Consider the following 27,619-nt stretch of genomic DNA (forward strand, 5'->3'; position numbering starts at 1 on the left):
GGAGACAGATGTGCTCGCCCACTGGCTGATGGTAAGTTGGTGGGAGGGGAGACAGGTGTGGGGGCTGGCAGAGCCAAGTTGGTGTGTGTCGGGGGGAAGACAGGTGTGGGGGCTGGCTGGCAGGGCTGAGTTTGGGGGACACTGGTGGGCAGGCTGGCAGGCTCGAGTGGTGGGCGGGGGAGGAGGACACTGATGGGCAGGCTGACTGGCAGAGCAGAAGCCTTAGTTGAGCAGAACAGTTCAGTATCCTGAAAAGCTCCTGATCTTGTTCAGTGGCTCCTAGGGACTCCTGCATATGAGGCAGGGTGCTCAGCTGGGCTCTGAAATGCTGAACCAGCTATTCTCGTTGTTCCTGTGCCCTGGGTCCCTCTTTCCCCTTCTCCTTGCGTGGGCTCTGGGGCCTGCTTCAGCCTGTGCTAGCACAGTGGCATTGTTGCTGCATTGTCTACAAGAACTTCTGCCTCCCCAGTGGTTACTCAACATGCTGCTAAATCTGGGGACTCGGCAGTTGAGAGAGCACAGCTGCCAGGATCTGGCCGAGCTCTGGAGGAGGATGTGATAGGGACCTAGGAGCTCTGTGGTGTTGCGGATGTGTGCGGTGACCACTGTGTAACGTGAGTGAGCACAGGGTTGAGGAAGATACCTCCAGCTTGAGCTAAAAGACTTACGTCCAAGTTCTAGCAGGACGAGTCTGAAGGTGATGGCTTCCTGTTGAATTGAACGAGGGGGAGGGGGAATGCTTCCCACGCACTAACAAGCAGGAGGTGGTGTTGGTGGGGGGAGCGGCTCAGAAGGTGCCCACCAGTGAGGTCCATGGCATTATTTTTAAGGGTACAGCTGTGTTGCAGCGGGGAGGTGTGACACGTGCACTACTCAAGCTAACACAATAAAAACAGCAGTGTGGCCACTGTGGCCTGGGTGGCAGCTCAGGCTAGCTGCTTGAGCCGTACCTAGGATCTTGGTTGCAGTTGTACTAGGATGACTAGCCTAAGACACGGTGGCCACACTGCCACTTTTAGGCACTAGCTCGAGCAGAACTAGTGCACGTATATCTACCCGAGCTGGAAATTATACCTCCCAGCTGCAGTGTAAAGACATTACCTTGGTTTCCCTTTAGACTGTGTTACCTAGTGGTTGGGATGGAGCAGTGAGTCAGAATTCTGGGTTCTGCTCCTGGCTCTGCCACTGCTCCCATGATTTCAGCTAAGTTGCTGTTTCCCCATCTGTAAAATGGGCCAACACCTGCTTCTTTTGGGAGGATGGCCTGTGTAGTTTTGGGCTGAAAGGAGCTGTATGGTGCTGAGTTTCTAGCTGTGAAGAGCAGCTCCCTTTTGGAGCGATGGAATGGAACGTACCACTCTAGAAGCTATCCTGTTAGTCTGATCGCTGTCTCCTGCAGGCTCATTAACGTCACCATCCAGTTTAAACTGAAGGCCATCAACATCCAGACGATCATTAACAATGAGATTCCGGACTGTTACACCTTCACCATCACTGTGAGTAACCCCGGCCCAGCTCTGAGCCAGGGCTGCAGAAGGCCTGCCTGCGCCAGAGAAATACATAGCCAGGACTCCCCGAGGGCTGCAGCTGCCTGAGGGAAGCACAAGCCGTTAGCCTGTACTGCCTTCTTCCTGGGAGATCACCCCACAGCCTGGTCGCTCTTGCTGTCAGAGAGCGCTTGCTCTTGAGCAAAGGAGCGGTCAGGCTGAATTCCTCCAAGCAATGTGCAGGTAGCTCCTTGGGCTGTGTCCCTGGGGTGGTGAGCAGCCATGATATAGGAGGAGGGAGCCAGGGAGGAGGCCAAGGTTCCTGGCCGTGGTGCAGTTCTAGTGGGGGTCTCAGCTGGAAAGCCACTGTGAAAATTGCCCTTCCTCCACAGTGCCACCTGCTGACTCAAGTGACAGAAAAGTCTGCCTGCTGCTCATTCCTCTTAGCCCTGCAGAACCAGCTCAGGAGCTGGATTCCAACTGGCTCGTGAGCCAAGAACTCTTCCCAGAGAGCCAGGAGGAGCCCAGCTGGGCTCCCTGAGCCTGCGGGGCTGCCAGATGCACCCTCTCTGCATGGCCGTTAGCTGAGCGGGTTCTCCGTCAGAGGGTCAGTGTGAGACCCAGCTGTGCTGCTGGCGCATGCTGCCCTGCAGAGCAGGACTGCAATAAGAGAGTGAGAGTCCTGCAGTGGGAGCAGGGCTGGTGAGGACTATCCAGCCAGAGAGGTTCCTGGCCATCCCATCCCCTCCTTGCTGTGCAGTAGCTGTCTTCCTCTTCCTTCACCAGATCACATTTGACAACAAGGCTCACAGTGGCCGGGTGAAGATCAGCCTGGACAACAAAGCTGACATCAAAGAGTGCAAGGACCCCAGCGTCTATGGCCGAGGTAGGGGATGGGAAGGGCAGACAGAATTGGGGGCAGTCTTCCTCTCCCCCCGCCCCTGCTAACTGGAAGGGCCATTGGTGGCTGTGCTAGCGCTGCTGTGAACCATTAAGGCCTGTCCATTCTAGACACCCCCTTTCACAGCAAATGTGACCTTGCCTCTGGGCTGTGCCTTCCTCAGCTAGATCTCTGCTGGGGGATGATTTGGGCAGGTGGAGTGATCTCTGGGTGATGTGACTCAGGGCAGGTGTCCATGGAAGACCATGCACCGCTCCTGTGATCGGAGCAGACACGCTTACTCCTTACTTCCACGTAACTAAAATCCTGGCTTCAGGATGGGCACTGGGTATCACCCCTGCTGTCTATCAGGCTGATGATGGTGGCAGCTCACTGCTGGGCATTCTAGGCTTGGCCGCCCTGGTGTTACCTTGCTGAGGAGATCCACTGCCTCTTCCAGGAGACAACACCTTCCGCATGTTCTTCGACGTGGCTGTGATCCTTGTCTGTGTGCTGTCCTTCATCCTGTGTGCCCGCTCCATCATCCGGGGCTTGATGCTGCAGCATGTGAGTACTGGCCTAGCCTGCTGGGCTGATCAGCATTAACCCTTTGAGTGCAACTGGGTGCAAACATCAGGCTCTGACAGCACAGCCCCTTGCACTCCTGCAGCCTCTCAGGAACGATGGGCCTCCACCTGGGTGTAAGGCTGTGCTTGCTGCAGCGATCCCCTTTGAGGATGGGTCTCTCTGGCAGGAGGGAGGGTTCCCAGGGCATCTCCTATGAATCCCTTGGGGCACACAACTACTGAATAAGGCTGAGGGCCGTGGGCATCTCTGGGGATGGAATGGCTCAGTCAGTCTGAGATGGAGCTGTCGGAGGCTGGAACCCGCTGCTCCCAGCTGAGTTGTCCTGGAGGTGAGCAGAGCATCAGACCAGTGAAGTGAGAGAAACGTGATGATCTGACCTGGTCAAAAGGGCCAATATGAATTTTATTTTGAGCCAGGTGAAAATCTCACTGTCCTGGAGCACTGGGCAGAGCTGGGAGTTTTGCTTTGTCTATTTCTCCCTCTGCAAGGGTGAAGATTCTGGGAGATGGGGCCCTGCTGCTCCCACTGGGGCCTTCTCTGCCCAGCAGCCATGTTCCAAACCAAACATCCCCAAGGGACTCTTGGAAGTCCACCTCAGCCTACTGCCTGAGGAGCTTTGTCCCTGCTGCGGGTCCATCACCGCTCTCCATTCTGCTTGCAGGAGTTGGGCCACTTCTTTCAGAGACGCTACAACCAGGACGTCTGCCTGTCAGACCGCATGGAGTTTGTGAATGGCTGGTACATCCTGCTGGTGGTGAGTGATGTCCTGACAGTGTCCGGGACCATCATGAAGATTGGAATTGAGTCAAAGGTGAGGGGATGAACAGGCATCCATTCCTGTGTGTGCTCTTCCCCCGTCCCCCATGGGGCTATGCCAGGGAACCCTCCCAGAGAATCTCTCTGGCTAAACATCTCCTCTCCACCCTGGGAATGCTGCCAGAGCAGGGGCACTGGCAGGGTGTGCAGGGCCACTGGAAGGGGCCGCACCTTTGGCTGTGGGGCTGGCAGCTTGCTGGGCATGGAGATCCCAGCCTAGGTGCAGATGTGGGCACTGCCAAAATTCCTGTCTTGGGGTCATGTTCCCTCCTAACTCAGAGCTGTTTGTAAGATCAGTGCAGTAATCCTGTGGCTCTGTAGCCTCCTGCGGAGCTTTGCCTGGTCTGTTCCCAGCAGGGAGAGAGGGACAGGGAAGGACCCACTCTGAGACTGGGTGGCCCAATAGCTGCACATGGGTGCCGGATTGCTGCTGTCCCCATGCTCTGGAGTGAGGGAATGATCATGGCTACTGAGCACATCTGAGTGTTTAGTGATATCCTGGTCTGCGTAGATCCATACTGGGCCCTGAGTGACGATCCCCCTCCAGTGTACAGCCCCTCCCCGCCACAGACCGTAAAAATCAGGTGTAGGGGACCCAAGGCACTAGGTCCTCATGCCAGGTCTTTGTCTAGTTTAAAAGGGCCCGAGTGGCTTCCTCCCTTCCCTTGGGAAACCATGCCAGGTACCTAGCCAACCCTGTCCTGATCCTGAGCCCAACCTGTCCTGGCCCTTGGCCCATCCCAAAGGGGACCCCTGCCCAGGTTAGGACTGACAGACTGTGCTGTTGTCTTGGAGCCAGGCTTGGGAGTCCTCAGTCTCCTCCTCTCCCCTCTGATTGGTCCTGTTGCTTTTCGCTGACCTGCCTTCCCCTCGCTGCCTCCTGAGAGCACAAGGTGTCCTGCCTGGCAGTGCTGGAGCTGCCTGGTGAGGGACTGTCACCTCCCCACTCCGGATGCTGTGAGGCCTTTACTGATGCAGCCCTTTTCCAATCCATCATGTTCCAAATGCATAACGGGCTGCGGGCTGCCCTCAGCGTCTTGTATTGCTGCTCCTTGGGCTCCCCTGTCCACCTGCCGGTAGCTGTCCGCTGGGTTCTGCTCCCCCGGGCTGTAATGGATTCATAGATTCCAAGGGCAGAAGGGACCATTGTGATCATGTGGTCTGGCACAGGCCAGAGAACTTCCCCAGAGCAGAGCTCTTAGAAAAACATCCAATCTTGAATTAAAAATTGCCAATGATGGAGAACCCGCCACAACCCTTGGTGGAATGGTGGTGAGTGATGGGTAGTCCGGGATACTAAGCACCTAAGCTCATGTTAATGATGGGAGGCAGGCTTGCTGTGAGAGGCGGGGCCGCCTGATATGTCTGTGTCTGTCTGCAGAACTTTGCCAGCTACGACGTGTGCAGCATCCTTCTGGGCACCTCCACGCTCCTGGTCTGGGTCGGGGTCATCCGCTACCTCAGCTTCTTCCAGAAATACAATGTGAGTGATGCTTGCGTGCAGGTGCACACAGCATGTAGTGAGAATGCTCTGTCCCAGTGAGTGGCAATGCTGCCCGAGGTGCTGTATTCTGCTCGAAGTGAAGGCCTGGGCAGACTTTGCCCCCTCAATCCTGACCTGCAGCATGCCACTGCATCTCCCTACCCCGGCTCTTCTCTCACAGCTTTGCCGATGCCCCTCAATCCTGACTTGCAGCCATGCCCCTGTGATTCCAGATGGAGTTCACCCCTCCCCCAGCTCTGTCAGTACCCCTCAGTGCTGACTTGCAACCCCCTGCTATTCCAGCCCTGCTCTCTCAGCAAACAAAACTGGAGCAATTCAGTGGAAACCTGTTGTGCTAGCTAATGCTCTGACCACTCCACATAAGTGCTCCGAAAGGATGGGGCTTCCAACGCTCCCTCTGAGAATCATTTTGCAGCCTGATCCTCCGCTCCATTGCCCTGTGATATTATGCCATTGCTCCTGGGCCACCTAAAAACCTCTCCTCCCCTGGGTTGACATGTCCCTCCTATTCCTAGGAGCAGCCTCTGCCACAGCAGACACTGGGGTCTCCCCGGCTATGCACACTCAGCTCCCTGAACCTTTCTTCTGGAGGATCGCTGCTGGCCTGGGGACAGGACTCAGTCCCAGGTGCTGTTTCTGCAGGGCTCTGGCAAGACTTATGCCTCCCTGCTCCATGACTTGATGCCTCCACATGTTCAGCGCAGAGTAGCTGTGGCCTTGCTGGCTGCCATGCAACGCTGCAGGCCTCTGTTGCATCTGCTGCCTCCTCTCCCAGACCTTTGTGCCACCCCCGCAATGATTATTGCTCCCATCTGATCTCCGTGTGGTGACTGATCCCATTATCCCTTGGGGATACCCAGCTCCATCATGGTGTCCCCTTTGGCGTCTCCTGCTGACTCTGGGCGCCCTGGTGGAGAGTCCCTGCACTATTAGTGTTTCACAATCACATCTGTCTCCCCCAGATTCTCATAGTGACCATGAGGGTCGCCCTCCCCAACGTGATCCGCTTCTGCTGCTGTGTCGCTGTCATTTACCTGGGCTACTGCTTCTGCGGGTGGATCGTACTGGGCCCGTACCATGTCAAGGTACCATGGGGCACTGTGCCATGTTGGGGTTGGTTGGGGAGACCAGGTCTGCAGCTGGGAGTGTTGGGGGCACTGTACCAACTGGGGGGGTCAGACCGTAGCTAGGAGCATGTGGGGACTGTACCATGTTGTGGGGTCTGGGAAGGGACTAGGTCTGGGGAGGGGACTGTACCATGTTGGCGGGGGGGGGGGGGGGGGGGGGGGGGGGGGGGGGGGGGGCAGGTCTGTGTGGCATGGGGCACTGGAGTCATGCCTTTGCTTGGGTGGAATTCCAAGTCCCCAAGCCAGAGATCCCAGAGCCTTGGAGTCTCCCGCTGTGTTGGTGGTAGGTCTGCCCTGTAAAATGGCAATAACCCTCCAAGCAGTGCCCTGCATTAGGGGAGAACACAGCCAGTCTTGATCCCCATCCCAGTCCCTTCAGTGGGGGGAGATCCGTCAGGAACCTCCCAGTGGAAACAAAATGCAGGGGACACAGCAGCCCTTCCCCCATCACCCAGCTGGCATCGGCCTCTCCTTGCGCTGTGGGTAGCAGCAGCAAGGAATCACCCTCTGTCCTATTGCACTGTTTAGTGCAGCATAGGGTCTGGAGCAGGTGAGGCTGCTACAACTGAACCTCTGGCCCATGGCTTGGCTTGGCTCTGCCAGAGTCTCTGCTCCTGGTCAGGCAGCACCAAGCAGCGGGTGGCAAGACAGGCAGGAGGAAGTGAGGCAAGCAGGAAATGGGAGCCCTCAGGGGCCTGTTCCTGTTGCTACCCTGCTGGGGGATGTTGGCTAGTCCCTTCCCCTCTCTTCACCCATTTGGGGAAGGGGGCTAATGGCTGGATAGAGCTTAGGGCCCTTTGCTATGAAGGGGGAAGATCTGTGTTGGTGGTAGCTCTGCTGCCATTGAGCCTAGATGGTCACGCAGCGCTGCTCCAGCTCCCCATGTGGCTTTGCTCCAGGGTCTGCCCGGCCACACTTGTACTCAGGGGCTTGTCTCTCTCTGCCCTATGTGCAGTTCCGCTCCCTCTCCATGGTGTCCGAATGCCTCTTCTCCCTCATCAACGGGGATGATATGTTTGTGACCTTCGCTGAGATGCAACAGAACAGCTACCTGGTGTGGCTCTTCAGCCAGCTCTACCTCTACACCTTCATCAGTCTCTTCATCTACATGGTGCTCAGCCTCTTCATTGCACTCATCACCGGCTCTTACGAGACCATCAAGGTCAGTCTGGGGAGTGCTGCCTTCCCGTGGGCTGCAGGCTTGTCAGAGCCCGAGAGCCATGTCCAACCTGAATGAAATGGACCTTGTCTCAGGTTCCCTCAGCCACCTCCATCTTGGGGTGGAGCACAGCATGTTGGGATGTGAAGCCCTTCCAACAGCGAGTATTGTGAACTCCATGGGCTGCCCTGCTAGTGGTGCCAACGGTGGGCTTAGTTACCCACTGACAGGTGTGTGGGGTAGGACACGCCCCCTCCCCCCGGCCTAGCTGCAGCTGGCAGTCATCGCCTGGGGACGTGGTTTGAAGACAGCTTTGCTTGAGACCATAAACACTTGTGTGCCTGAGCCAGCCCGTTCTCAGTATGACCCATGGGCTCCACCAATTTAAATTCAAAGTGGCACCACCTATGGTCCCTCCGGCCCTAGCACGTCTGGCAGCGCTGCCATTGCCCTGTTGCTGCCAGCCCTCTGAGGACTATGGGGAAGGGTAGTGAGGGCCCTGGAGCCTGCCCTCATGGGTACTGAGTAGAGAAGCCCTCTCTGGGGAGGCTTTAGCTTTCTCTTCAGTTCTGTGGAACTTTTCCTTCTAGGCCTGGACAGAGCTGTCCCTAGGGTATGGCAAATAAGTGCGACCGCCACAGGCCCCATGCTTTGGGGGGCCCCTGTGCTCCATACATGCTGATTCTGTGGGTGCTCAGCACCCACTGGCAGCTAAGCTCTCCCTTCCCCTCCCCAGCGCCTCTCACCTGCTGGTGGCCTCGCTGATCTTTCCTCCCCTTCCCTCCCAGAGCCTCCCTTCCGCTGCCAACAGCTGTTTTGCTGTGTCCAGGTCGGCTCTGGGAGAGAGGGGGAGAAGTGGGGACTGGGTGCGCTTGAGGGAAGGGGCGGGAAGAGGTGGGGTGGGGGTTTGGGGGAAGGGGTGGAATGGGGGCGGGAAGAGGCAGGGTGGGGGGGTGGGGGGAGGGGGTGGGGTGGGGGGGGGGGGGCTGATTTGTCCTGGGCCTGGAACATGAGCAGTGCACGCAGCATAGGGCAAGCTTTCCCTAGGCTGCACCGGGACATGGCAGGGCTGCCTGTGTGGTGAGGGGATTGTTTCTGGCCCATCAGATCCTTGGCTTCTGCTAAGATCATCAAGGTCTCTGCTAGGCCATGGTCAAGACTCCAGCATGCCCTGATCAGCCTTCAGAGCCATTAGTGCCCTGGATTGGCTCCCGCTCCCAGTGTCCCCAAGAGCTCCCTTGCTGCTGAGAGGAGGTAGGAGGCCTCTGGAAGGGGTTATCAGGCCAGGCTTGGTAGGCAGGCAGCCTGACTCCTCTCTGTCCATTTCTGCAGCACCAGTGTGAGGGTGATGTGCCCATCACACAGCTCCACATGTATATTGCCGAATGCAAAGACAGCCCAGGGTCTGGCAAGTTCCGCCGTGAGAGCAGCTCCTCCTGCTCGGTCTTCTGCTGCTGCGAGCGGTACGTATGCAGGGCGGGAGCCAATATGCTCCCAGTACTGGACCCAGCAGGCTCTGGGGACAGGATGGGCTGAACCACTCTGCTCTAACCCCATTCCAGTAACTCTCTAGGGTCAGAGCTGGGGCTGGCTGTTAGGAGTGGTGGGGGGGCTGGGATGGTCCCCGTGTACTAAGCAGAGAAGTGAACTGCATGTTGTACCCTGGTCAATAGAAAGGGCTTTAGTACACGCTTATAGATTAAACAGTAGTAAGTTACCAGGACCAGCTGGTGTTTCCCCCAAGAGTTTTGAAGGAACTCAAATGTGAAATTCAATTCAGTGTTACTAACAGTGGTATATAATCTATCACTGAAACAAGCCTCTGTTCCAGATGATTGGAAGGTAGCTAATGTAACGCCGATTTCTAAAAAAAGGTTTACTGGCCAGGATCACTTCTGGAGCTTAACTTCAGCACTGGGCAAGTTGGTAGAAACCGTGGTAAAGAACAGAATTATCTGACACACAGAGAAACATGATGTGTTGAGAAAGCGCCAACATGGCGTTTGTAAATAGTGAGGCATGACTATGAGGGGTCAGCAAGGGCAAGCCAGTGGATAGTGTACTTGGATTTTCAGAAAGACAGACAAGGTCCCACCAATGGCTCTTAAGGGACTAAGTTGCTATGGGATAACTGGTAGGTGCCCTCACGTATCAGTCACTGGTTAGACGATAGGAAGCCAAGTGTGAGAATAAATGGTCAGTTTTCAAAATGGAGGGAGTTAAACAACGTGGTCCCCCAAGTATCTGTACTGGGACCTGTGGTGTTCAGCATATTCATTAACGATCTGGAAAAGACAGCGAACAGTGAAGTGGCAAAGTTTGCAGATGATACAACATTATTCAAGATAGATAAATCCAAAGTAATAGGCTGGAAAAAATAATCCCAACTACATCTATAGAATGATGGGTTCTAAATTAGTTGTTACCACTCAAGAAACTTCAGCTCAATGCACAGCAGCTGGTAAAAGTGCTAACAATGTTAGGAAAGGAATAGAAAATAAGACTGAAAATATCATCCACTCTATAAATCCAAGGTGGGCCCACACCTTGACTACTGTGTCCAGTTCTGGTTGCCCGATCTGAAAAAGGGTTTAGTGGAACTGGAAAAGGTTCCGAGAAGGGCAACAGAGATGGTAAAGACTATGGAATGGCTTGCATGCAAGGAGAGCCTAAAAAGATTAGGGCTATTCAGCTTGTAAAAGAGATGATTAAGAGGAGATATGATAAAGATCTGTAAACCCATGAATGGTGTGGAAAAAGTGAATAGAGAAGTATAGCGATGGACTGTGGGTTGGGACTGAGGGGCACTGGCAGAGATGGGATAGTAGGGGGCTGTGGGTCAGGACTGTGCAGGACCAGGAGACCTGTAATCTTAACAAATGTATTAGTCCTTTTGCTTTCATGAGCTCCATGTCAAACTACTGGCAGGAGCATACTTCGAGCCTAGAGATGGGAGGCAGCTTTTGAGTCCTTCCCCAGCTGGTCCCTAGGACTTGGGATGGAAAGGGACACCTGGACAGATTGTTCTGTCTGGGTATAAAAGGGCCTCAAACATCAGGCTAAACAGCAGCCAGGTCAGTAACTAGCAACCTGCTCAAGAACCTCCTGGCCCAGCCCTTTCTCTGCAGCAGGCATCACTGCATGGGGAAGTCCTCAGCGCAACATGCTGTGCAGATCAGCTCCTGCTTGAGCTGTGCAGCTGGCAACAGGCTTGTGGGAGGGACATGATGCTTCCAGATGTTGCGACTGTTTGTTTATGGTGCAGGCCAGTCCTCGTGCAGCTCTGAGCTCCACTGTGCTGCATGGCAGCCTCATGGCCGGCTCAGCCCTGGCACTGGATTCCCCCTGCCATCAGTATGCCCACAGAGGCCAGCGTCTGGCTGGGGCTGTACCGCTCACACAGTTTTCTCTGCTCACCCTGCAGGGCTCCACTGCAGGACAACACACTGGTGGTGAATTGACAACGCAGCTGCGGGAGAGCCTGATCTGTGTACCTGTGCGGGAGAGCGCTCTCTGCTGTACTGCTGGGGAACTCAGCCTTGTACATGGAACTGCCTGGAGGGGATTGGTCATGGGGACAATCCCAGCCCTGCGACCGCACCCAATGGCAGCTGCCTCCCAGGACTGTTAGCAGGAGTGGGGCTGTGTGGCCCCCAAGCAGAGACATGGGTGAGCTCTGTCCACCATGATGAACCCTGGATCTGCTGAGTCAACCCTTAACCTATAGCACCAGCTGGGCTCTGCTCAGTGTGTGCTGGCCACATGGGCTGGAACCTTGGGCCACAGCTTTTATGTAGCACCTTCTTTATTTACCTTCTGGCTTTTACCAGGCTGTGTGATCCGGAGGGGGGAGGAAAAGGGCTGAGGACCCCCCTTTGTCACTGGCGTGGCTCTTCACATGAAGCCGTGCAAAAATGGAACTTGACTGAGATGAGCACTGCAGTGACGCCAGCACTCTTGTCCCATGGCAGTGCCACCCCTCAGCAGAACCCTCCCCCGTCCCTTGCAGCCTGGGGGCCAGCAGAGACTGCTGAGTTTATGTAGCGGAAGGAGTTCCCCTGATGGAGCCCTTCCTCCCTTAGGCAGGGGAAGCCCAGCGTTGCAGGGGGCTAGGAGAGTTTGGGAAAGATACTGCTCTCCAGACCCCCCCCTCCTCCCAGGTGGGAACTGGTGCCATCCCAGGGGCTGTGTTCTGGGTACTCTGTCATTCTGCATCTTGCTGGCCTGTCTGCTGCAGAGATGCCCCACTGAGGGCATCACTGAGTTGCGCTGTGCTGGGTGCTATCTGCAGCCTGAACTCTTGATAGGCTGGGTTTAGTTTTGAAGGTGTTTTTTTTTAAAGTGTTTTTAAGCTGCCCCCCCCCCCTCCCCCCCCCCCCCCCACATGCCAAGCCTGGGGGAGGGTGGGGAGGGCTGGGCCCTTTCTGCTGCCTCAGGATGTTTAAAAAAGCCTTTGGGGCCTTTATTTTTTGTCTACCTTTAGAAAACCGTCTGCTCTCCCCTGTTCCTACTGGAGGTCTCCTTGGAGGAGCAGAGCGTTGGGAGGGAGGGCATGCTGGGGTCTTGCACAGACCTCTTCCACCTTGAGTGGCTGGCAAAGCCTTGGGTTCTGCACCAATCCCTTCCTTTCCAAAGGGCTGTGGCTGTTGCTCTCTGATGTCACAATTCTGCTAGACCCCAAGCCCTTCAGAATCCTCCAGCGCAGAGGAGAGAGGAGCCCTGGTTTCTGATGGAAATACCTGTGGGAAAGGACAGATTCTTTCTGTGCCAGCAGCGGCATAGCCCCAGGGCCCTTTTCCAGTCACCTTGCAGTTTTAATGCTTTTTAAATCATGTTTTTTTAGGACTCACTGCAGTGAAGACGCCAGCCTCTCCTGTGCGTTGTTTGCAGCTGGGCAGTAGTGTGTGCGCTGAGAATGGCTGCTGGCTAAGCCTGTGTGGGGTCAGATCTTTCCCCCTGGATCTTAGAGGGGTGTGGCCAGCATCCACACCCAGGGAATAACTCTGAATCCCCCAGGTCCAGGGCCTGCTCTTTGTTCTAAATCCCTCTCACATTGCCAGGGTCTCTAACATCCCCACGAGCGGCAGCAGAACCTGCCTCCCCTGCACCCAGCCTCTCCACTCTGTTTGGCGTGTGCTGTTACTAGTGAGCACCTGGGCCAGGCAGTGCAACTGCCCCTCCCCAGAGGGCTGGCAAACAAAGGAAAGTGGATCTTCCCTTCCCCACCCACTCTCTGGGGTCCAGCCGGCTCTAGCGTGAAGACTCCTAACAGCTGCAGGTACAAAACAGGCAGATGGAAAGGCGCAATATGAAGGGGATGGCAGTGGTGGTGATGTGTGGTGCACACATAGTTACATGCTGCAGTGAAAAGTGGGCCGTGTCCACACTGGGTGTAGCTACACGTGAGTGAAAGGCTATGATGGGGGAGGCCGAGCCTTTCCCTGCAGCTGGAGACTTTTCCTGCAGTGGAGGAAGGGCAACAGCAGCAGGACAAAACCAGGAGTGTAGGCAGGGAGGCACAGCTTGGGTGAGTAGAGCTGTGTGGGATATCTACCCGAGTACATACCCACCCCCTTCAGGTGTGTCTTTACCCACCTAAGCCATGCCTCACGGTCTACACTGTTTATAGCCATGTGAAGGGGGCTATATGCTGCTGAGAGATTGGGGCTACACGCTGCTGAGAGATTGGGGCAATGTAGACATACCTTTAATGGTTTTAAGCAGCCTCTGTTCCTTTAAGACCATGTAGCTAAAACCACAGTGGGGGGAGATTGTGCCTCTGGTACCCAGCGAGAGCCCCCATAATCTATAGCTGGGCACAGGGACCAGATCTCCTTAGGCTTAGTGCCCCCCCATCTCCCCTGCAGCACTGTTCAGCTCTGGCTGCCTGTTATCTGTGCCAGAAAGTCAGGTCTGCCACCTGCCTTGTGCACTGGGCTCTCACTGACCCACTGTGCGGAGAGTGAGCTGTGGGCCAGCCCTCCTCTCCCAGCACCAAATGGAGCTTGTGTCCTATGCAGACTGGGAAGGCCCCCAGGGCTGGGCGTGCTGGAGCCCAGCTGGAGTCCCTGTGAAACGGGGGGTGGACAAATTGGCAGCAGCCGGGCTGGCTTGGGACAGACTCGGCAGCATCCTGCCTCCACTTCCTGTGAAATCACAAGCATGTCCACCACACTGAATTCACTTACAGCCTGGAATTCTGCAGGAAAGGGTTTCCAGCAGGGTCAGGGCTGTGGGCTGGCAGCAGCACTAGGAGCATTTAAATCTTCCTCTGGCAGAGGCCCCCACTTAAGCTGGAACCTCGGGCTTTGGAGGGTGTACACTTTATGGCGGTGGGGTCAGCATAGCCTGCTTTGGAGCTGGCCTGCGGCCCCTCTCCCTGGTCAGGACTGTTAGTGCTGGTGATGTCAGTAGTACCTGCTCATCTGTTGAGGGAGATCCAGGTTCAAGCAGGTCCTTGGGCTGCTGAATGCCCGATATGAATCCCCATGAAGACGAGTGTGGCTGGGAGCCAGCCCTGGTGTTGGTAGTTCAGATTGCGTCTGTCAACGAACTGTGCTTCAATCAGACTGTTGCCCAAACCCTGGTCAGCTCATGCTGCAGCAGGCAGCTGGGTACCGAGAGGCCTCCCTGCCTGATGGCTTCTCCCAGCAGTGCCATTTGTGCAGCATCTCAAGTGGGTTCCCCTCCCCACTTGCTTAGGGTGTGGCGCTCTTCCTATTGACTTGCAGGAGGCCGAGTGGCTTGTACATGTTTTGTTTGGCTTGGAGCATTGCCACCTGTGCTCAACTCCTGATGTCCCAGGGTTGCAGTGGTTCTGTCCACACTCTGTGAAAACTCTGGACCATGGGTGCTAGACCCAGGCTGCATGGAAGGAAAGGTAAGAGGGGTCTCAGGGCTGAGGCTCCTTTCCCATGTGCGCACTCTTGACCATTGCTGCTCTGTTGGGAGCAGAGTTAAGCTGACAGGAGAACTTTTGAACAGTTCCACTGGCCCTTCCACTATAGTGTCTATTCCCCCTGCTGAAGGGCCTGGTGCACAGCTGGCCTAGGCCCTAGCCACTGCTACCTGTAACCTGCCTCCTCTGTGGCGGGCAGAGGCCTGTGCTGCTGGAGCTGGCCGAAGGGGCTGTTTATATTGCTCTGGATGTGTTGTCTCGTGGGCTGTTGGACAGGATGGGTCAAGGGCATGTTTTGTAACCACACAAGCAGCTGTTCCCCTCTGGAAGCTGGCACGGCGACAGCTCAGCATTATTACAGTGTCCCCTCTCCCTCTTGGAAAGCCCCACTGAATGCCTGCCTCCTGCAGCCTGTGCTGCCCCTCTGCTGCCTGCATGGGCCACTGCTGTTGGGGAGGAAGGGGGCCCTGTCTCTAACAAGCTCCTTGCATTCAGCCCTCTCAGTAGCTCCACATTGCTGTCTCCCCCCCCCCCCCCCCCCCCAGTGTAATGGGCTCATGTGTCAAACCCCTTCACCCCACTCTGGCACTATTAGCAGGGCCACATGCTAGCAGCACAGACGCTGAGCCTGGGTCTGTGTTCGTCTGTACAGGATGCACCCGTCATAGCCCTGCTCTAGGGCCAGGACTGCTGTGCTGGGGACAAATGCTTGCCAAGTGTGTCTCCCCTACACCCCCCAGTCACAGGGGCTGTCACTGTCTGCATTGCTGCTGGGGTGATGAGCTTATTACAAGCATCTTTGCACTGATGAGTTGGTGCTGGGGGAAGACAATGATGAGGCATCTTTCAGTGCTCCAGCTACAGAAAATGCTCCTGGCTGCTGCCTGCCTCTGTCTGTTCATGCAGCCCTTTCCTCCAGGGGTTGGCAGTGCTGCTGATTTGTGACTTTAGTGTGAGCCTTGCAATATTTGGTGTGATTTCCCCCCCCCCCCCCCCCTTTAAACTCATAGCATCATGTGCTGTCGGGGGAATCTCAGCTTTTGTTTTAAAGAGAGTTTCTAGCCTTCCTGGTTGTGGAGAAAAAGCCTAAAGGTTCAGAGACCAGCATGTTTGTCAGAACCCTCTTGATGTGGGGGGACAGACTATTGATTTTTGAAGGGGGGTGTGTGTGTGTGTGTGTGTGTGTGTGTGTGTGTGTGTGTTGGTGAGGAAGGAGGCCACACGGGGTTGGGACTGGACCTTTTCATTAGTACATCACTACAAACTATATGAAGCTCTATCATGCACCTATGTCTTGGAGTGTCACCTACCACTGACCTTTCACCTGCTTTCCTGGTGATGTGGGACCAGAATGCTGTCTGTGCCACGGGCATGCACAGTCTCTGGACAGGCACACTATGGGGGCTGTAGAGCTGCCAGCACACTACACCCTAGAGCCAGATAGGGCTGTTTAGCTGCTATTGTAATACTCGTACTACTACTACACAAACTGTGCCCAGTGGCTGAAGCCTTCAGGTGTGCAAGATTGCACCTGCCCATGGACCTCTCTCACTTTTGGCACGATACTTGTTTGGATTGGGCTGTGAAAGCTAAAGCAGCCCTTGTACTTCTGTTCGTGGCGGTGGGCAGCACTAAGACTGTGGGATTGGTGTAAATAGTGCGGCAGGATAGTCACTGGCAATTGATAAATAAAGGCAATCTTGGAGAAGTGGTTGTGTTCTCTGGTGGGTGTTCGCAGCTGCCTTGTTTCTTAAGGGCAAATTGCACCAACTTTGGCTTCAGGGAGAAGTGAGCTGTCTGTTTTTTAACCTAAAGCACTTCTCTTTCCCCCTTCCCTTACATAATGTAAAATCATGGGTGCGGCTAGGTACGTTCTGTGGTGCCCTGAAGCGCTGTGCAGAGGCCAACGGCACTGCGGGCTGTAACAAAGTGGTATCTGCTGTCCAGGAGATATTTACAGCCAGCCTGCATCACTGTCTAACTACACTAAACTGCCTTGTGCAACCCAGCACGTGATCACCTATGACCATGCAGCCAGTGCAGGTTGTGTATGAGGCATGAAAAAAAGCCACTTGTCACCACAGTGATTTTTGTTTGTGTCCCTCAAACAATAAGAGCCTATTTTAAAAGCATCAACTTCTGGATCCCACAAAGCTTGTCTGATAAGGTCCCCTGTCCCTGAGCATGTCCGCTTAGGCATGTGGAAGCTTGGGGGTTTGTTGAGGGTGCTGGCTCTGGGGCAGGTCATGACCCCTTTATGTAGGAAGCCATGGGGACAGCAGCTCAGGACAAGACATCTCCTTGGCAACAAAATAATAGCTACAGCCTTAGGGCCTCTTATTTCCAGGGTAGCGACTAAAGAAGAGTTGCAGGTCAGCGGATAATCAGCTGAACGTGCGCTCCCTGTGTGCTACTCTGGCCCAAAGGGCTAATATATTCCTGAGATGCATAAAGAGGGGCCTTTTAAGTAGTAGTAGACAGGATATTTTATGTCTGAATTTGGCAGTGGGGTGACTGCTGCTGGAATTTTGTCTGGTTCTGGTGTCTACAATTTAAGAAGGATGCTGCTAAATTGGAGAAGGGAAGAGAAGAGCCATGAGAATGATTAAAGGATTAGAGAACATGCTATTGATCAAGCTCCTTGAGTCTATTTATCTTAACAGACGAATAAGGGGTGATATGATTCCATTCGGTAAGTACCTACATGGGGAACACCTATTTACTAGGGAGCTCTTAAGTCTAGCAAACAAAGGTATACCATGCTAAAATGGCTGGAAGTTGAAGTTAGACAAATTCAGGCAGCACATAAGGTAAAAATTTTTTTTTTTACAGTGACAGTAATTAACCATTGGAACAACTTACCAAGGGTTGTGGTGGATTCTCCATCACTGGCAGTTGTTAAATCAAGATTGGATGTTTTTCTTCAACAGCTGCTGTAGGAATTTTTTTTTGCAAAAGTTCTCTGGCCTGTGCCATACAGGACATCAAAGTAGACCATCAAAGGGGTCCCTTTTGGCCTTGGAATCTATAAAAGGGAACCCCCTGTGACCAGTCTGATTTTCCTTGGGCCTACCCCCAAACCTACCTGTTGCAGGCTCCAGGGAGGGCTAGAGGTGGTAGCAATTTACTAGGCCCACGAGCAGCAACGTGTCCCAGCTACTGCATGCAGGGCCCTGCTCCAAGAAGCCAGCCAGGCTTTTGCCTTCACCAGTGTGTCCTCTCTCAAAGCACCCCCTCTTCCCCCCCCCGGCAACTGAGCAACTCACAGCAAGGCCCTGGGACAGCAGGTGTTCATCTCCATCCAGGGGGGCCCCAGGAGCCCTCCTAGCTATTTTGCTGTGCGAGGAGGAATGTTTTTGGCAATCCTCCTCCCCCCCTTGCTGAGCAGCCCAAGGGTGGCAGGAGAACAAGAGGCACAGCAGGCTGAGTGCCCCCCTCTCCCCCCGGAAGCTTGGTGCTTAGGGCAAGTGCTTCTGCTACCTGCTAGAACTGGCCCTGTACAGCTATTAGGAGCTGGGCCAGTGTGAGTAGGCCAAAGTGACACATCATAGGGCATTTGGTGCAATGCCAGTGGGGCAAAGACATCCCCCCTATGCTCGGTGCCTGCTACCCTCCCATAGCAACTCCCTTTGTTCCCCAGAGTCTCCTGCCCCCTGGGGGGAGGCGAGGCTGCTCCTCCCCCTTGAGTTTGCCACCGCCTGAGTCTGGTGCTCCCTTGGGGTGGGGAGAAGCTCCCCCTCCCCCCTAAGGTTGTTTTCACCCTTAGTCTGCTGCCCCCTGGGGGAGCGAGGCTGCCGGTTTTCAACGGGAACACCCAGTCGAAAAGGGACTCTGGTGGGGACCACCAACCAGACCGTTAAAAGTCCGGTTGGCAGCGCAGTGGGGACCTGCCCTGGCTCCGTGCGACTCCTGGAAGCGGCCGCCAGGTCCCTGTGGCGGCCAGGGATGCTCCGTGCACTGCCCTCGCCCTGAGTACTGGCTCTACAGCTCCCATTGGCCAGGAACTGTGACCATTAGGAACCGGGGGGGCGGTGCCTGTGGGCACAAAGGCAGCGTACACCAAGCAAAGCCGCCTGGCCGCCTATGTGCCTAGAGGCTGTGGGGACCTGGCGGCCGCTTCCTCAGAGTCGTGGTATGCATCCCCGGGACCCTGCACCCACCCCAGCCTGGAGCGCCTTCCTGCACCCCAATCCACTCATCTCTGGCCCCACCCCAGAGCCTGCACCCACAGCCCACCTGCCCATCCCAGTGAAAGTGAGTGAGGATGAGGAAGAGCGAGTGATGGAAGGAGGGAGGATAGAGCAAGCAGGGGGGGCGCAGGGAAGGGGTGTCAGGTTTTGTGTGATTAGAAAGTTGCCCCCCCCCCTTCTCCCCAGTCTATCACCCCCAAGGGAGAGGCGAGCCCCCATCTGGGTTTCGGCTATGTGCTCCCCCGAATAGGGTGACCAGATGAGAGGAAGAAAATATTGGGACGCGGAGGGGCGGGGGGGGGGTGAGTCTGCCAGGGGAGAGAGAGAAAAAATAAGCCGGCGGAGCGAAATCTTGGGACAAAGCGCAGCCCGACCAAAGACCGGTCGGGACGCGGGACAAACACCTCAATAGCGGGACGTCTGGTCACCCTCCCCCCGACGCCTGTTTCCGGCTAGTGCCTCCCTCAAGATGGAAGCGGGAACCAGCTGTCTCGTTTAACGTTATCTGAACGCCATCGAGCGAGGCCTCTGCGCTCACAAGATGGCGGCCGTCCTCGGGCTGGCCTCCTGCTCCGTTGGCCTGGTCTATCCTGGGGGGATCGACCTAGGCTAGGTCACTTCAAGTCGCTCTATCTTAGGGCGACTGACCTCGCGTCCCCAGGGCGCGGGGTCGACTCCCCCCGTGCGATCGGGGATCGATTTAGCGCGTCTCAATCGATCCCCGATAGATCGATCGGAGACATCCCCTCTCTGACTCTCTTAAGATGGCGGCCGCGGCCCAACCGTCGCGGGGTCAATGACATATGGCTGCGCCGTGGGTGCCGGGCGGGTGGCAGCGAAGGAGGGAGCGTTTAAAGGGACCATGAACCAACGACTGCGGAGGCTGGAGCCGGGCAGGAGGCTGCAGCGGGGCCGCTGAGGTAGGGGCGGGGACTGCGTGTGCGAGCCTGAGGGAGCTGCTGCTAGGGCGCTGAGGGGCTGGGTGTGTGGCTGGCAGCGCAGGCGGGGGCAGTGCGTAGGGTGGGTGTCTGGGGGGGGGGGCTGTGGTGGGGGTGGGTATGTGGCTGGCAGTGCAGGCAGGGGCAGTGCGTAGGGTGGGTGGCTGTGAGGGAGGGGCTGTGGTGTGGTCAGGGTGGGGTGGGTATGTGGCTGGCAGTGCAGGCGGGGGCAGTGCATAGGGTGAGTGTCTGGGCATGGGGGAAAGGGCAGTTCATGCGGTGTGGTGCTAGGTATCAGGGTGGAGGGATGGTGTGAGGGAGTATGTTGTTGCCTAGGGGTGTTGTGGCAGATGATGGTGGGTTAGTGGGGGTAGGTATGTGGGGAGGATGTAGTACTGGTTAGCAGTAATGGTGGGAGGCAATGCATGACTGGCAGGGTGTGCGGGTACCTAGTTTGTTGGGGGCCAGTGGGGGAGGTATTAGTACCTGACTGGCTAGCAGTGTGTCTGGTTGAAGGGCTCATTGTGCTGAGTAGTGTGCACGCATGTTTTGTCTGTGTCCATAGGGCTGGGTCACTGGCTCTGGGTGCGAGGCCAGGCTGCCTGCTTGTGCAATGAGGCAGTGGCCACAGAGATTGGTCTGTGTTCCTGATGGCACTAGCTGGTTTGGGCACAATGAGGCTGGGTGACTGGTGGTGGGCCCACTGGTGGGGTTGGTTGGCAGCTAGTGTATGTTGGGGCAGTGGCCTGGGCCATGGCAGTGGCTGGCTGGGAGCAGGCAGTAGTGAGGAATAGTTTTGTTGGGGCAGTGCTAGGGGGCGGCCAGGAGGGGATAGGTCGCCAGTTGGTGCTGCGTAGCTGCTGAGGCTACTTACAGGCGGTGGTGGGCTCTGCTTGGTTCTGGGGGAGCCAGTGCTAGGTGCTTCAGAGAGGTGCTTGGGGGAGCGGGTGGCGCTGGACAGGTTGGAGAGACACTGGGTGGGGCAGCCCAGGAATTGGGCTGCGGTGGGACTTTGGTCGGCTGGCCAGCAGGTGCGGCTGGTGCAGCACCTGCCTGTCACTGGTGCAGCAGCAGGAGTCCAGGGGTCACTGGCTCCCAGATGCCATTAGCTCAGCACATAGCATGTATGGAGCATGCACTGCCATGCAGGACGGACCCATCTCTCTCTCTCTCTCTCCCCCTCATGACCCATCTTCCCTGGGCTGCTGCTCTTATTAGCCCTGTAGCAGAACACCCTCCAAGCCCCGCCTTGGGGCCTGCGGGCCCAGCTCAGTGTGACTGTCGAACAGTTCCAGGGCACTGATAAATCCACCTCTGCAAGGATTCTTGCCTAGGCTCCGTGACCCATTCCTAAGGGCGGAGCAGCTCATCATCTGCCTCCTGTTGGGTTCTGGCAGTAGGACAAGGCCCCTGCCAAGCTGGGCACAGGCCAGAGGGCTGATTGCCAGGGGTGGGCACTTCTGTTCCCTCATCCTTGCACCAGTGCTCACTATCACAGGGCAGCGTGATTGACAGCTCCTCTCATCCCAGGAGGCATAGGCGCCAACTTTTCCCGGCGCCAGTGGGTGCTCAACCCCACCCCATCCCCTGCCCCTATTTCAACCCCTTCCCCAAAGTCCCCACCCCAACTCCGCCCCCTCCCTGCCCCTATTGGACCCCTTCCCCAAATCCCCGCCCCAGACCCACCTCTTCCCCAAGCGTGCCGCATTTCCCCTCCTCCCCCCTCGCTCCCAGCGCTTGCTGTTTCGTGGTAGGAAGCGCTGGGAGCTAGGGGGAGAAGCGGGGACATGGCGTGCTCAGGGAAGAGGCGGAGGTGAGTTGGGGCGGGGGGGCGGGGCGGGGAGCTGCTCACCCACCAATTTTCCCACCTATGCCAGGAGGAGCCAGCTGGTACGTGTAGGGGGTGAGGGGATCCATCCTAGAGTGGACATGTGGGTGACTCATCATCAGCCCCACCGTGCCTGGGAGAGATGAGTCCTGTTGATCCGTGAGGCCGTTACTCTCCGAAGAGCCCCCTGGGCCTGCAGCTGGACACTGGCTCTGAGCTTGCAGGCAGCTGACATTGGTGCTGCCCTCCTAGCCCTTAGTGACACAGTGGGCCTGGCTAGTGGCTCTGAGAGTGAAGGAGCGGCCTGGCCAGTTGAGAACTGGTCCATGAGATCTCTGTGCTTCTGAGTTATGTGGCTCCTGATCATCGTCAGCTCTCAAACATGCCAGCATGACCCCCGTTCTGAGTCCTGCAGGCCTAGGAGAGCGCCAAGCCCCTGCTGTGCCCAGTGATTCTGCTACAGAGAACTACAACCCCTGGCCCTCTCAATGCGGCTTTCCCCTCTCCTGCCTGGGAGCTGACCTTTTAAGCACACTTCCCCGGATTTGTATTAGGTGTGTTTTGTAGATTGTGAAGCTGAGGCACAGAGCGGCCAAATGACTCTCCCAGAATTGGGAGTTGGTGGGCAGAGCTGGGCATGGAAACCTGGAGTCCTGGCCCCCTGCCCACCAGGAGATCATGCTCCGCAACCTCCGGTGTATTATCTGGTTTGACCTACATGGTTCCAGTGAAGGCTTGGCTGTTCACCTGCCTTTGTAGGGGCAGTGTGCATGAAAGGCCAGGATTCCCACAGCCTCGGAGGTGCAGCTGTTACCCTGAGTAATGGTGGGGTGGAAGGGGATTGAAGGCCAGAGCCTGAGAGGTGAGGGTCGAGGGGCTGCTCACCTGTGCCCACTGCTAACTCTCCACCTTGAGTGTGTTGCTTTGGGCCCGGTCTGGCAGAGCTGCACCCAGTTCTGCACTCTGCAAGGGCTGGGCTAGCGATGGGGGTGTGATGCGATGAAAACCCTAATCTAATCTGACAGTGCCCAGGAGACAGGCTCTGCAGCACCAGCTGACTCCTGGGTGACCTCAGCTGAATTGCTCCCCCTCTTCACATGAGGCCAGTCATCCCCCGGGTAGGGGCACTGGGGTTCAGTAACTGGTTTGTGGTGGATGTGGTGTCTCTGATGAAAGGCCAAATATTAATAATAGATGCCCACCATATTGGCAAGCTGCCTGAGTGCCAGTGTCACAACAGTGCTGCTGCCTAGCTCTGCTGTGGGTCAAGGGCCAGGAAACTTGCTAGGGAATGGGCACTTGTGCAACCCATGTAGCTAGCCTGTATGTCAGGAGCCCAGCTTGGCTGTGCCAGGCACCCTGTGTCTTAGTGCATGTGCAGCAATGCACTGACAGCCAGGCGAGAGCATAGCCTGGGTATTAGGGCTGCTGCTCACAGCTGGTGTGGGCATGCTGCCTCCTTTGCTACGCGAGAGCCATGCCTGGCACTTCCCATGCCAGACGCCCTGCGGCATCTCTCAGCAGGAGCCCTGCCTTTAGACAGTGCTGCAGCTGCATTTGCTGCTCCTGCTGCTGCTGCTGTAAGGTCAGATGCTGGTTCCTGGGGAGCATCTGGCAGTGCCTGTTCTGCTGGTGCCAGTCACCAGGGCAAAGTATACTTGGCAAAGAATTGAAAAGAGAAAATGGCAGAATGAATGCCAAGCTGGATACCAGTACTTCTGGGAATGTCAGCCTGGGCCCCCAACTACAGCTAAGGAGGGTGGCAGATCTCATGCCTTCAGAAGCTGTCTGTGGCCAACTCCCCCTTCTGTCTGAACAGTGGCATGCCATGCTGTCAGCCCCTCTGGGGGTGCAGTCAGCGTCCGTCTCACAGTTGTCTTGTGGCTGATCTGCCCAGCGTGGGGGCTGCTTCGTTGGGGTGTTGAGTTCCCTCCTTTGCCCGGCACCAGCTCTCACTAAGGCTGTTGGCCCTCTGGGGCATCCTCCTTTGCATCTAGCTTGCAGCCGAAGGCACAAACCTTGTGTACAGGAGCAAGTTAACACCTCACTGCCTCCCACCAGGCATCGCCATCCTGTGCAGGGGTGAGGTCACTCCCTGAGCAGTTCTCCTCACAAGTAGCTGCTCCCCACTTGGAGTCTCTTTTTAACATTGCCCTTCTCAGCTAGTGTGTTGTGTGCGGACACAGCCCTTAATCTGAGCAAAGACCTGGACCATGCAGCTCCAAGCCAGGCCGTGATCGAAGGGATGCCATCACTGCGTTTGATACGGTCTCCCACAGTATTCTTGCCAGCAAGTTAAAGAAGTATGGATTGGATGAATGGACTATAAGGTGGATAGAAAGCTGGCTAGATTGTCGGGCTCAACGGGTAGTGATCAACGGCTCAATGTCTAGTTGGCAGCCAGTATCAAGCGGAGTGCCCCAGGGGTTGGTCCTGGGGCTGGTTTTGTTCAACATCTTTATTAATGATCTGGATGATGGGATGAATTGCACTCTCAGAAAGTTCGCAGCTATCACTAAGCTGGGGCGGAGGTAGATAATGCTGGAGGGTAGGGATAGGGTCCAGAGTGACCTAGACAAATTGGAGGATTTGGCCAAAAGAAATCTGAGGAGGTTCAACAAGGACAAATGCAGAGTTCTGCACTTAGGAAGGAAGAATCCCATGCACTGCTACAGGCTGGGGACCGACTGGCTGAGCGACAGTTCTGCAGAAAAGGACCTGGGGATTACAGTGGACGAGAAGCTGGATATGAGTCAGCAGTGTGCCCTTGTTGCCAAGAAGGCCAACGGCATATTGGGCTGTATTTGTAGGAGCATTGCCAGCAGATCGAGGGAAGTAATTATTTCCCCTGTATTTGGCACTGGTGAGGCCACACCTGGAGTATTGCGTCCAGTTTTGGGCCCCCCACTACAGAAGGGATGTGGACAAATTGGAGAGAGTCCAGCGGAGGGCAACGAAAATGATTAGGGGGCTGGGGCACATGATTTATGAGGACAAGCTGAGGGAACTGGGTTATTTAGTCTGCAGAAGAGAAGAGTGAGGGGGGATTTGATAGCAGCCTTCAACTACCTGAAGGGGGGTTCCAAAGAGGATGGAGCTCGGCTGTTCTCAGTGCTGGCAGATGACAGCAAGAAGCAATGGTCTCAAGTTGCAGTGGGAGAGGTCTAGGTTGGCTATTAGGAAAAGCTATTTCACTAGGAGGGTGGTGAAGCACTGGAATGGGTTACCTAGGGAGGTGGTGGAATCTCCATTCTTAGAGGTTTCTAAGGTCTGGCTTGACAAAGCCCTGGCTGGGATGATTTTGTTGGTGTTGGTCCTGCTTTGAGCAGGGGATTGGAGTAGATGACCTCCTGAGATCTCTTCCAACCCTAATATTCTATGACTGTGGGGCTCGCACCAGCTGCTGGGCAAGAGGGACCCTGGTTTTGATCCCGTCTGACAGTTCCTGTGGTCCTAGACAGCAGCAGAGGCAGGTTCAGGAGGCTGGGTGTTCTGCACTTGTCAGACTCTGCACTGAGCTCTGGGAGCAGGCGGTGAGAGTGGATGGGTCGGTGAGCGTGTGGGGTATGTCTACACTGCAGTGAAACCCATGGCTGGCCTGGGTCAGCTGACTTGGGCTGAGGGGCTATAAAACTGCTAGCTGGGGGACCCGTGCTCTGCTTCCCTGCAGAGTAGTGGGGGAAATCTCCTTGGTTGCTAGGTGTGACTGTCCTGGCTTTTGGGGCTCCCCTTGTCTTTTCGGATCCTCCACTGACATGGGTCAGTTTCAGCCAGTCCTTAACGACCCATTCGTTCCACTGCAGACAGCGTGACCCAACATCTCTTAAGAACAGCCATACAGGGTCAGACCAAAGGTCCATCCAGCCCATATCCTGTCTTCCAGCAGTGCAGAGGTGCTGGAACTAGGGGTGCTGGGGGGTGGTGGTGGCAGAACCCTCTTGCTTGGAGTGGTTTCCATCATATACTGCATTTAGTTTTGTTCAGTGGCTTTCAGCACCTCCACTATAAAAATTGTGCCAATGCCACTACAACAGTGGCCGGTGCCAGATGCTTCAGAGAGAATGAACAGAACAAGGCAATTTCGAGTGATCCATCCCCATCATCCAGTCCCAGGTTCTGACATTCAGTGGTTTAGGGACACCCAGAGCATGGGGTTGCATCCCTGACCATCTTGGCTAATAGTCATTGATGGACCTGTCCTCCATGAACTTATCTAATTCTTTTTGAACCCATTGTATTTTTGGCCTTCACAACATCCCTTGCCAATGAGTTCAACAGGTTGTCTGTGCATTGTGTGAAGAAGTACTTCCTCATGTTAGTTTTAATCTGCTGCCTATTAATTTCATTGGGTGACCCCTGGTTCTTCTGTTATGTGAAGAGAGAAATAACATTTCCTTATTCATTCTTTTCATACCATTCATGATTTTACAGACCTCCCTTAGTTGTCTATTTTTCCAAGCTGAGAAGTCCCAGTCTTTTAAATCTCCCCTCATACGGAAGCTGTTCTATACCCATAATCATTTTTGTTGCCCTTCTCTGTACCCTTTCCAGTTCTAATAGATCTTTTTTGAGATGGGTCAATCATCTGCACACAGTATACAACATGTGGGCGTACCATGGATTTATATAGAGACATTATGATATCTTCTGTCTCATTATCTATCCCTTTCCTAATGGTTGCTAACATTCTGCTAGCTCAGGGGTAGGCAACCTATGGCACGCGTGCCAAAGGCGGCACGCGAGCCGATTTTCAGGGGCACTCACACTGCCTGGGTTCTGGCCACCGGTCCGGAGGGCTCTGCATTTTAATTTAATTTTAAACGAAGCTTCTTAAACATTTTAAAAACCTTATTTACTTTACATACAACAATAGTTTAGGAGTACTTGTGGCACCTTAGAGACTAACAAATTTGTTAGTCTCTAAGGTGCCACAAGTACTCCTGTTCTTTTTGCGGATACAGAGTAACACGGCTGCTACTCTGAAACAATAGTTTAGTTATATATTATAAACTTATAGAAAGAGACCGTCTAAAAACGTTAAAATGTATGACTGGCACGCGAAACCTTACATTAGAGTGAATAAATGAAGACTCGGCACACCACTTCTGAAAGATTGCCGACTCCTGTACTAGCTTTTTTTGACTGCTGCTGCACATTGAGCAGATGGCTTTCAGAGAACTATCCATAGTGACCCCAGGATCTCTTTCTTGAGTGGTAACAGCTAATTTAAACCCCATCATTTTATATGTATAGTTGGGATTATGTTTTACAATGTGCATTACTTTTCACTTATCAACATTGAATTTCATTTGCCATTTTGTTGCCCAATCACCCAGTTTTGTGAGATCCCTCTGTAATTCTTCACGGTCTGCTTTGGATTTAACTGTCTTGAGTAAGTTTATATCATTTTCACATTTTGCCACATCACCGTTTACCCCCTTTTCCAGATCATTTATGAATATGTTGAACATCACTAATCTCAGTACAGATCCCTGGGGGACACCACTATTTACCTCTCCCCAATCTGAATATTGACCATTTATTCCTATCCTTTGTTTCCTGTCTTTTAAGTTACTGATCCATGAGAGGACCTTCCCTCTTATCCCATGACTGCTTACTTCGCTTAGGACGCTCACCAAAGGCTCTTTGTCAAGGCTTTCTGAAAGTCCAGGAACCTCATGTCTCCTGCTTTGCCCTAAGATCATTTTAACCCTTCTGGACCCATGGGGTAACAGTGCGAAGTACAGAGGGAAACTGAGGCATGCATAGGATTAATTAAAAATATTACAGAAAATTCCCACTTTATTACGCTCTGGTTGGTTTTAAACATGATGCTGCATGTGGAAATGTGTCCAACTGTCTCTCAGGCATGGGCCATGCCCCTTGTGTGCTCCTTTCTCACCAATATCACACTTGTGACAGAGTGCTCCCAAGCAGGGCACAGCTGGGCACCTGGGAACAGAGCTGAGCCTCCCCTGAGCACAGCCAAGGTCACTGACTCTCAGGAGAACTGGTGGCTTTCTTAAAGTCCCAGCTCCTGGAGTCATGTGAATTTGTGAGAATTCCAGCGTTTGCTTAGCCAATGAAGTCAGTGTCTAGCGCTCATGGCTGGGGAGCACGGTCCAGCAGCTCCTTGGAGGGAATAATAAAGAACCCAAACTGATCGGGTTTTGTAATCCCATGATTTTGGGGGCCTCACTTCTG

At 54.9% G+C, this 27,619-nt stretch overlaps 2 protein-coding genes across 2 annotated transcripts in view; both read left to right on the forward strand.

Annotated features, from left to right (window-relative positions):
• Positions 1-11,934, forward strand: part of MCOLN1 (mucolipin 1) — a 22,549-nt gene extending 10,615 nt beyond the window's left edge. Inside the window, exons 5-13 of the mRNA XM_026660264.2 lie at positions 1,400-1,496; positions 2,274-2,373; positions 2,828-2,934; positions 3,617-3,766; positions 5,153-5,254; positions 6,238-6,360; positions 7,358-7,564; positions 8,894-9,024; positions 10,986-11,934. Coding sequence (XP_026516049.1) covers positions 1,400-1,496; positions 2,274-2,373; positions 2,828-2,934; positions 3,617-3,766; positions 5,153-5,254; positions 6,238-6,360; positions 7,358-7,564; positions 8,894-9,024; positions 10,986-11,022 — 1,054 coding nt within the window. The 3' untranslated portion in view covers positions 11,023-11,934. The remainder of the gene's footprint in view (positions 1-1,399; positions 1,497-2,273; positions 2,374-2,827; positions 2,935-3,616; positions 3,767-5,152; positions 5,255-6,237; positions 6,361-7,357; positions 7,565-8,893; positions 9,025-10,985) is intronic.
• Positions 11,935-19,413: 7,479 nt separating this feature from the next.
• Positions 19,414-27,619, forward strand: part of LOC112119317 (neuropathy target esterase-like) — a 28,739-nt gene continuing 20,533 nt past the window's right edge. The window contains exon 1 of the mRNA XM_029913614.1: positions 19,414-19,569. The gene's annotated coding sequence lies outside the window, so the exon portion shown is untranslated. The remainder of the gene's footprint in view (positions 19,570-27,619) is intronic.

Source organism: Terrapene carolina, unplaced genomic scaffold, assembly GCF_002925995.2.
Source record: "Terrapene carolina triunguis isolate 2854851 unplaced genomic scaffold, T_m_triunguis-2.0 Scaffold746, whole genome shotgun sequence".
NCBI classification, from domain to species: domain Eukaryota; kingdom Metazoa; phylum Chordata; order Testudines; family Emydidae; genus Terrapene; species Terrapene triunguis.